The sequence below is a fragment of the Anopheles merus genome, chromosome 2L (assembly GCF_017562075.2).
Source record: "Anopheles merus strain MAF chromosome 2L, AmerM5.1, whole genome shotgun sequence".
NCBI classification, from domain to species: domain Eukaryota; kingdom Metazoa; phylum Arthropoda; class Insecta; order Diptera; family Culicidae; genus Anopheles; species Anopheles merus.
The window spans coordinates 51329823-51339811 of record NC_054083.1 but is presented as its reverse complement, the minus strand read 5'-3'; the positions used below and the strand labels follow the sequence as shown (position 1 = coordinate 51339811).

Here is a 9989-nt window from a genome sequence, read left to right as displayed (position 1 = left end):
TGGTCGGCCCAACGCCGCTCGTGTAGCCTGGCAAGAAATGACCCGACAGGCAAAGGGAGAGAAATTTACAGGCGAAGGGCATGTAGAAACAGGAAGAAGGGGTTTGCGTCGAAGTTGTATTGTCCGCCAGAGTCGAATGGCAGATGTTTTTTTTTATCGAATTGAGAGTAAGCGCGCGCAGCGCTCTCTCTCTCTCTTGCCTTCAAATTACACGGGGCGCTCTCGCGATACAAACCGCCGATCAGCTGATACTTATCACTTTTATTATCACTTATCACTTATTTATCACTTTTATTGAGACTAAAAGCACAGTTGCACACATAGCATCCTCAATCTTGCCACAAACCACACATATTTTTATATATAAGATTAAAAAATCGTTATTCTTTGCACTTTGCAAACAGCCGTCCCACTGCGTGTATCTCGTTGTTTATGTTGAATGCTGTAAATTAAAAAAAAAAACATTGAAATAAAGCAACGCAAATCACATATTCATGTTGAATTATGAAAGATTATCGCAGCTTTATTTCAATGCGCACAACACTTCAACACTTGAAAATACGACTGAGTCCGTAATAATGTGAATTTAAATAAGTAATGAAATAAGAAATAAGCATTTGCATGCGGATTCCGCAGGACCGACTCTATCCATCTCTCTCTCTCTCTCTCTCTCTCTCTCTCTCTCTCTCTCTCTCTCTCTCTCTCTCTCTCTCTCTCTCTCTCTCTCTCTCTCTCGATCTGCCATGATTTTTCTGTTATCGCGCTCAAACGGGTGTTAATAATCATCAGTCTGTCCAGACTTTCACTGTGAAAGGATGTGCTGGAGCGATGTGCGTGTAAAACTTAAAGCAAATCTTATAAGAAATGTTTTTCACACGGGGCACCGTCGGAAATTGTTGGTTGGGTTGTTTCCACGCAGCGGCTGCGAAGCGTTCGAGATTTGCGCGAGAAGGAAAAAGCTCGGCTGCGCGGTGGAAACTGGTACCAGATAAATAAAGCGACGGAGAATGTTTGTTCAAGTGGAAAAACAAAATAGAAAACGAGGTAAATTTAATCTTACTGTTTTTTCGGGCCAAGGTTTTTAGTATCGATACGCGAAATAAATTCATTACTAAATCGTAATTTTCCCCCAGGCGAGAACTCATCACACAAAGGACGATGGAAAGAGCTTTTCCTTTCCAACACAGAAGTTGATGTGACTTTATCTTCATAAAAATGGATTTAAATTATTACAGTTATCTCTTTGCTTGATACGTAGTCTAAAAACTAGTCCAGATTACTCGTAGTATGTAGAGCTTTTTTATTCGCATTTTTAAAAACTAGCTTTTCTCCCAAAAAAACCCCAATCGTCCCACAAAAAGTCTCCCCCGCCTTTACATAGATGGAAATCTATACGCTTTTTATCACCTATTTTTTTAAATTTACTTTAAATTCACACACTCTACTTGAAATACACCGCCCGCTGGATAAGAAAGTAAGGAAACTAACACAGATAGGAAACAAGACGGCCCCCGAACGCCACGTGCCATCGAACACGCCACGCCACAGCACACAATATTACCCATTTTTGGCAGTGGTCGTTGGCCGTGGCAGTGCATTTCTAGGGCACTTCTTGTAGAAAGGCAACATACACACACACACACACTGGGCAACAAACTGTGCTGGCTGGGGTTAGTGCACACGCTGTTGTACTAGTCCTTCCCGCGATACCCAAGCACCGCATTGTAGACATGGTTGAGCTTCTGCAGGAGCATCTCCTTCACGAAGTGCGCATTGCGGCTGTTGATGAAGCCAACGATCAGGAGCAGCCCCACGTACCCGCCGATCAGCACGAACCCCTTATTGTTGGCAATCCACTGGATGAAGCGGCTCGGTGGGTGACGCATCTGGTACGACGGTGGTCTGACCGGCAGGGCGTACAGTGGATCGACGGACGATCCGTGCGGTCCGGCGGATGTGGCAGTGTTGTTGTTGTTGTTGTTGTTGTTGTTGTTGGTTTCTTTGGTGGTTCCGTACAGAAGCAGATAGCGCACCTGCACCAGTTCGTTGTTTTTCACTAAAATGTAACGCTCCGGGAAGCTTCCATTGCCGGTGAACGATGTGCTCATGATTGCGGATGGTCCATCGGAGGAGGGCGTGGCGTGCGCAGTCGTTCCTTCACCCGTTCCCGGCAACTGTTGTGTTTCTTCTAAAAAAAAGGCAATACACGTTAATGATTGCATGAAAAACCTCTTCAACGCAAACCATACCTTGACTCTTCACGTAATTTGGATTGTCCACGTACTCGCACAGCGCAATGCAGGCCAGATGTGTGCCGAGCGTCGACCTCGACCAGCCCGACCCGTTCGGCGAGAACATCTGGCTCACCTGCAGTTCCGCCGACAGATAGATGCCCTCCCCGAACAACGACACCTTGTTCAGGTGCTGCTGCAGCCCGTAGTGCAGGATGGAGTGGAAGTTAAACAGCCGACTGCCGTGAAATGCGTGTCGTGTGCGGAACTCGGTCGCATGGTCCTGGAACGCCCGTTCGCTCGAGTTGGTTTCACGGTACACCACCTCAAAGATGTGGCTCGGTTGAGCGTATTTGGCGTAGCACGGACATTTGGCGAGCACCTCATCGTGCTGGGCTTTCGGGACGGTTCGCAGCGCCGGACGTGCCTGTCGACAGAGGATCCAGTGCAACAGTCCCACCGTCTGCTCGTCGAGCGCGGCAAGCCCTGCCGGAAGATCGGCAACCGGTGGAATCGTCTCCAGTACCCGACACTGACGTGGTGTTTGCGGAGTGGTAAAAGGGAAAGAGTTTGGTATAAGATAACGTTGCTGGGATTACGTGTAGTGTACTGTGGATAGGTCGTGAGTACGCACACAAACACATACACACACACACAGCTACACATTGAGCGCCGCCAACTGTGATGATTTTTTTTTTGGCCGAGACTTACCAACTGGTCGATGCTTTTCTCATTGTTTGTGATGAAGTCCGGCGGAAAGGGCTGTAGGCAGGAATCGTACCGGAACGATTTGGCCGCGGAAATGAACAGCGACAGCCGCAGATCGGTCGCTGCCGGGTCGTGGATGATCGTTTTCAGCACCAGCAACCGTTTGGCTTCGATGGACAATGGAGCCAGTTCCATCTCGATGCGGTGTATGGTGTTTTTGTGTCGGTTGCGTGTCACCACACCAAAACGGGCAGACTAAATGCGGACGGAGCGGAAAATGCACTGATTCGTTCGTTCAGCAAACATAGAACAAGTACGGGCAATCAAAACAACCACGAAATGCTACGAGGCGCATCAGGAGGGCGAAGGTACGGCGTATTCGATATTTGATAACAGTTGTGTGAAATATAAACAGCCAGCCAGGCAGAGTGACCAGAAATACCGATTTATCTATATTCCTACCGATTTTTGAGATGCCTACCGACACACAGAAAAAACCCCTAAACCCCTGGAACCCCGATAAAAGGGAATCGCCACCGCTCAAAAGGAAATGTGCATCTCAACCCTGCGTCGGCTTAGAATCCCTAGTACAGTTTTCAGATCGACACTTCAGAAACGCCTCATTCGTGTGACCGCTATGGACGCAATCTGATGCATCTCCTTTAAATGAAAAAGGATGTATTTTCTCGTGCAGATTAGCCCTCCCCCCCCCCCCTTCGCTTAACACTTCAAATATACCGAAAACTACCGATACAAATTGAAACTCCTACCGAAAACTAACGATAAAATATTGACGCTCCTACCGAAAACCGCCAAAACCAAATCTAGCCTCACTGTTTTTGACGTTCGAATATCGCTGCATCTCGCTCATTTTCTCTACCCGTCCTTTACTCGCCTACATCTCAGTTGACATTTTCGAGCACGAATAATCGGGAATTCCAGCAAATTCCCTTAAACTGGAGCCTTAAAATTCCTTTTAACTGCACCAGTCTAAGCGAATTCAGAAAAAGTCCTTTAATATCAACTGTGATGCGGCTTTTTCATTACTTTCTTCTAGATTCGCTCGGAAATGATGTTTCCTATCGTGTTAGTTGGTCAGGTAGCCATTTTATATTTAACTAATACCGATTTTTCATTAAATAATGTCAAACAAAATTAGCTTTCGTTTTTCATCAAATACCCAAGCTATGAATGTAAAATGAGCTCATCGGCATCATCCATCGATAAAAGAAAGTCTCATTTACGAACACACCAAATCTTAGCGCTTCCAGCACACTTGATCACACACAAATCCACAATTTCAGGCGTATCGAGTACTAGTCGAGCAGATATGGAAAAATAATTTCGAGAAAATGTCACTTGGGTAGTAGTTGCGTCAATTGCTTATCGGGAACGCCTCGTTTGACAGCTGACAAACGGCATATAAACAAAGCAGCTCTTTCTCTCGTCATTGTACACACAGATTGTTCGGAGAATTCGCACTCCTCTTCGTCGGCTGTTCTGGGACGCGGAAAAGCGGCATTGATTTGAAATTATTGTGAAATTGCAGCAAAAAAAACCACCATGCCGCAATCGGATCTGTTCGGGCTGGAGATGCTGTGGAAGCTGGAGTGCGCCAACTTGGCGGATAAGGCCGACGCGATGATGCTGTTTGTGCACTGGTTCCTAGTCCGTAACGGATTCCGTAACGTTGGCGTTGGGGACGATGTGCGTATCCGTTCCGTGTAATGGCGGCCGGCGAGATCATTCCAGCGACGTTGTGACGTTTCAATCTCATCCACAGAAAACGCTCAACAACGCCGTCGACCAGAGCGAGTTGCTGCCGGAAGGATGGAACGGTAACAACAAATCGTACGCGCTGCGCTACACCATGAACAACGAGCTGTACATCCTGCATGGAACACTCTCGAACGATACGATGATTGTTAATCTGCTGCAAGCGCAGTCACTGCAGGTGTCTAATGCGGCCTTCAATCTGGACAAAACGATCAACTCGTTCAACGACAGCAGCTTGACGAACATGGTGGTCAGCATCGATGATCAGATCACCCGGCTGCAGACGGAGCTGATTAAACCGCTGTGCGATGGCGGATCGAAAAGCTCCAGCACGCAGACGCTAATTTCTTCGTCGCCTAGTCCTGCCCAAGTCAATCCTGTGCCAGCGGCCGCTCCCAGGCGTATTGAGGTGCTGCGTCCCAGCGGACTCCTGCTGCCATTCGGTGGTGGTGGTGGTGTAGGTCGGGGCGATCTCAACCCGCTGGGAGGTTTTGTTGGCGGTGGCGGCGGTATGCTAATGGACCCAATGAACATGAGGTAAGTGCGGCAAAAGGGAGCTTCATAGAACCGACTAATTACCGACGAGTATTTGCTATTTCGCAGGCCCGGCAGAGCGGATCCATTTCTGCCCGGAGCGCGCATCGATCCGATGGGCCCGTTTCCTCCCCGTGTGCAACGCCCCAACCCGAATCCGGACCATCTTCCCCCACCCGGGTACGACGATATGTTTATGTAAGGGGACGAAGCGTTTGCCTATATTTCGTTTCCATTAATCCTTTTATGTTTCGGTTACACACACTGTGTGGAGTTGGTTAATTCTTAATTCGAATATAAAATAAAAATACGTTTCAACGTACCGCAATTGTACGTGTTTTTTTTGTTGTTAATTTTGTGTGTACGAGCTCATCGTACGTTACAGTGCTGGCAGCTCACTGCCGTCGTCTTGGTCCAGCCGGAACAGCTGCGCCAGCTGCTCTACGGTAACATCCTTCGACCACCATCGTCCACTCCGATCGCCCTGAATCGTCTCATGGATCGTCGTCTCGATCGTGTTCAGCATAATGAACCGATGCACAAACGTGGGCCGCGTCTGGCCGATACGATGCACGCGCCCGATTGCTTGCATCTCCTCCCCGGGGTTCAGTATCGGCTCGACCAGAAACACGTGCGTCGCCTCGGTTAGATTCAATCCCTTCGAACCAAAGCGCAGTGGCAGCAGTAGGCAGGTGATTCCCTTCGCCGGATCCTTAAAATCTGCCACACACTGAAAGAATTTGGCCGACTTTTCGCGCAACGTGATACCGTTCGCGGCAAGCGCCACACCCACCTCGGTCAGTATCGGTTCCCAGTGGGAGAAGATGACGATCTTAACGGACGGATCGTCCGCTACCAGCTCCAGTGCCGTTTGCACGATTTTGGACACTTTGTTGGAAAAGTTGCCCCGGATCTTGTGAACGGGATCGGTCGGCTGTACGTACTGGATGCTGTTTGGATGAAAAGGAGGGGATTTTAGACCAAAAATCAAACTGGAACATTTTTTGAAATTGCCTTACTCTTTCACGTGTTGCTCATGCCGGCAGATACCACACGTGGTCATGTTCCCGTGCGCTCGAGCTAGCTGGAAAATGCGCATCAAACAGATGCTACACAGATGGTGGCCGCACTGCAGCACGGCATACCTGCCCTCCGGGATGCTGTGACAGATCGGGCATGGTTCGAGCTCCTTCCGCGAGCCCAAATGTTCGAGATACTTGCGCGTACCCTTCAGCCGTACGAAATCACGCTCTGCCTCCGCTTTGGTGAGCTGCAGCTCGGCCAGCGTATCGGCCAGTTCGCATTCCAGTACTTGCAATGGGGACGGTTTTTTCTTCTTCTTCTCTATCTCGCGCCGTTCCGCTAGTGTGAGCAGCTGCAGGCGAGACTTACACATGGTCAGCTCGTCGTACGCTGCGACGGTGTAGTTAATCTCTACCCAATACTGTGAGTACTCCTTAAACTCGACCTTAGCGCGCTCGAGAAACGCAATGAACCGATCACTTTCGACGATCGTGTCCTGCGACACCATCCTGCTCCATACGGTACTGTCCTGTTCCAGTCGCTTTGCATACGCATGTATCACTGCAATGGGAAAGAAAAGAGGGAAATAGAACCCATTTCTAACACACGCACACACAAACACTTACGCTTTAGTACTGATTCTTGTCGCGAAACCTGCCACAATCCGCCGGTTGCGACCTGTGTCTTTCGAATCTGGAACAGTGCCGATTCCAGCTCATTCAGCTTGTCCTTTACCTTGCACAGTAAGCAAACGGGTGGACCCGGTAAGCCCTTCGCTTCTTGGCGCTCCTTCTTGCGTACTCCGAACTCATCCTCTTCGAACAGGGCCGGATCGAGATGGCACGCGAACGCCGTCCGTACCAGCTCATCAATTCGGGCACGTGCCTCCTGCGACCAGTCCGTCCTGTCCGGTTGCAAATACTCCACAAAGAAGCCCAACGATTGGAAGCCCTTCACAAGGGAACTGCGTCGTTCCAGCAGCCCATCCAACCAGTTCACAAGCCAGAGGTCAAGCGTTCGCCACGAATTGACGCCCGTGTTGCCGATCAAGCTTTGGTCGAGCAGTACGCGCGTTTGGATGGCCGAGTGGCGCTGGGGACTTTGCTCGAACAGGGCGAACAGATCGCGCCACCATTCTCCCTCGAGCTGTAACCGCTGGGAGCTGCCATTGCCGTTGATCAATTCATCCACCTTTTCCGTCGCCGGACGGAGTGTAGCCTCGATCGAACGCACCTTGTTGGCGTACTGCTCAATGTAGCGTCCTTCCAGCTTGGAGCGTCGCTCTTCGTACGCAGCGATCTGTTCCGCCGTAAGCTTCGAGCTGGGACTTAGTTGCTCCTCAAAAGTGCGCACCAAATCGAGCAGATTGTGCAGCGCATGGATCTGGAGCAGCGAGTCCACACTGATCGCACCCTGATAGTCGTCGGCGCACCGCAGACTCGCCTGGTACAGCCGGAATGCTTGATCGTAATGCTCCTGCAGGATCTCGACCGCCGCCATACCGTTCAGCGATGACACGACCGATCGCAGCTTGCCCTTACACTCGTTAATGTTGCAGGCAATTAGATGCTCGTGCAGTTCGGCCGGCGTCAGCAGCTTCTTGCCCTGCAGTGCCGACTGACCCACGCCCAACACGGACGGAATGGTGCAATCCTGGCGCAGCTTGCGCAGCGGTTCCAGCAGCTGATTTAGCGTGGAGATGTTCATCTGTGCCATCCGCTCGTTGGCTCCGATACGGCGCGCCTTCTCGTTGAATGCCTGCGCACAGGCGAGATGCTCGCAGCGGTAGAAGTAGTTCTGCAGATCCGACATCTGGATGTGGTGGATGCGCTCGGTTTGCGGCGGAATGTCTAGCTGATCGAAGACGGAATGCTTGCACGTTCGCCACATGACGCGCGCCATCATCGTGAGCAGCGGTTCGGCATTTCCCTGCTGGAAGCGTTCCGCGTACGCTTTCCACGTGGGCCAGTAAGAGTACGGCTCGTAGTCCAGGAAGCTGACCAGCCCGTGCAGATTGTTGATCGTCTTTTCGATCGGCGTACCGGTCACGGCCCAGCGGTGCTTGGTCGGCAGGGCTTTGACCATCTTGGCCGCGTTATTGTTCACGCTCTCGACCATTTGCGCTTCGTCCAGCACGACGCGCCACCAGTGGATCATCGTGAGCGGGGTGGACGGTTTGAGAAAGCGCTGCTCGTGCCGGGAGCTTCGAGCGTACTCCGGCACGCGATAGATTTCCGGACTGAGCACGGTGTAGTCCGTCAGCACGACGTCGTACGCAGCGAGATCCTGCGGGCTGATCCATTTGTCCGCGATGCCGTTGTAGATGAACACGCGAAAGTTCGGATCGGTCACGTGCTTGCGGATTTCGCTTTCCCACTGGTGCTTGATCGAGGCGGGCGATACGATGATGGTAGCACCGGATTTGACCATCGGCTGCGTACGCCAACATTCGGGACAGATGTACTGCTCTTTTGGCTGGGTAAAATGGTTCAAAACACACTTGCGATGCTGCAGCCGGCCACACTTACGGCAGGCAATCGTTTTCTTGGTCAGTGTGCTAGCACACAAGCACCTCAGTTCACCTTCATTTTTCGTCGCCTTAACTTTCACTTCGTTAGGCTCCTGGGGCTCCGGGAGCTCCTTGGGCGAGTCTTGTTTCTTCGGGTTCAGCAGCATTAGGCCAAGGATTTCGACCGTTTTGCCCATACCCATCTCATCGGCCAGTATACCACCGGCGGGTATTTTTGGGTTCGGTTTCTTATCGCTTATCGTACAGTCGTACAGATCCATGTAAAAACTCACCTCTGGCTGGGCACGGCAACGAAGCAGAACGTACTGGCCGGGCAATCGATCTACGACGGTTTCCCGCTTAAGCAACCAACTGATCGCTTGCTCTTGATACAAACGCAATTCGGGGCGCAACAGTGGAATTACCAATTCCTTCGAGCTTTTATTACCCGCTTGCGTTCGATGGCGCAATCGTAATTGATTGTAAAACTCTTGTATGGAGAGCGGTTCGTTGCTGTCTTCCTCGGTTGAGGATGGTAGTTTCTGCGTCAGCTCCTCCTCGATGAACGATTGCCGGTCGATTTCTTCGAACAAAAGCTCAACCATGCGCTGCCTGTGCCGGATGCAGGCATCATCGGTGGGCTCATCCCGCCGTCGCATTCGCAGAGTAATGGAGAGAGTCCAACCGTCTGGCTCGTTTCTCTCTACCAGCCTGTACTCCGGAATGCGTTCGACATCGCGTAGGATTGGTTTCACTTTCAATTGCGGGTCTAGCTGTGTGTACTTCTTGCCTTTGTACGTAAATGTTGGTGCCGCCGGTGCGGTGCTGGATGTTGATGGTTGATCACTATCGTCGCTGTTGGAGCTATCGCTGATTACAAGATTGTTTTTTGAAACAGCAATGTCCAACAAGCTGTAGCTCATTTTGTACGGTTCTTGTGTGGATTTCACACCAAAATGCTGCCGTAGATTTTTTCCGTAATCATTTCCAACCGCGGGAAGCCGACAACAGTTTTGTTTACTGACAAGCCCGTTGTAAATGACACATTTCCAGGTACGGCAATGAGCGGCAGAGCGTAAACGCCATGTTGGATTCGGTTCGAGCAGTGGCTGCTCGAAAATTCAAATTTCAGTTGATTTATGGAACGTTGGGATATTCGTTCGTTTTCTTACAACAAATAATTAAAAGAGGAATCAGAGCCAATTTTC

The 9989-nt window shown here is 50.5% G+C and overlaps 3 protein-coding genes across 3 annotated transcripts; 1 reads left to right on the top strand and 2 right to left on the bottom strand.

The window, feature by feature from the left end:
* Positions 1–1276: 1276 nt before the first annotated feature.
* Positions 1277–3611, bottom strand: LOC121593963 (protein mono-ADP-ribosyltransferase PARP16-like). Its single transcript, XM_041916769.1, has 3 exons — positions 2943–3611; positions 2250–2763; positions 1277–2188 (listed from the first exon to the last, which is right to left on the bottom strand). Exons 1-3 carry the CDS (start codon positions 3132–3134, stop codon positions 1692–1694), a joined length of 1203 nt encoding a protein of 400 aa, XP_041772703.1. The 5' UTR covers positions 3135–3611; the 3' UTR covers positions 1277–1691.
* Positions 3612–4357: 746 nt separating this feature from the next.
* LOC121593367 (proteasome inhibitor PI31 subunit) lies at positions 4358–5571 on the top strand. The gene is made up of 3 exons (XM_041915637.1): positions 4358–4646; positions 4723–5252; positions 5319–5571. The coding sequence occupies exons 1-3, from the start codon at positions 4503–4505 to the stop codon at positions 5449–5451; spliced, it is 807 nt and encodes a 268-aa protein (XP_041771571.1). The 5' UTR covers positions 4358–4502; the 3' UTR covers positions 5452–5571.
* Position 5572: 1 nt separating this feature from the next.
* LOC121593366 (E3 ubiquitin-protein ligase SHPRH) lies at positions 5573–9805 on the bottom strand. The gene is made up of 3 exons (XM_041915636.1): positions 6899–9805; positions 6269–6833; positions 5573–6199 (listed from the first exon to the last, which is right to left on the bottom strand). Exons 1-3 carry the CDS (start codon positions 9702–9704, stop codon positions 5629–5631), a joined length of 3942 nt encoding a protein of 1313 aa, XP_041771570.1. The 5' UTR covers positions 9705–9805; the 3' UTR covers positions 5573–5628.
* Between the last annotated feature and the right edge of the window lie 184 nt (positions 9806–9989).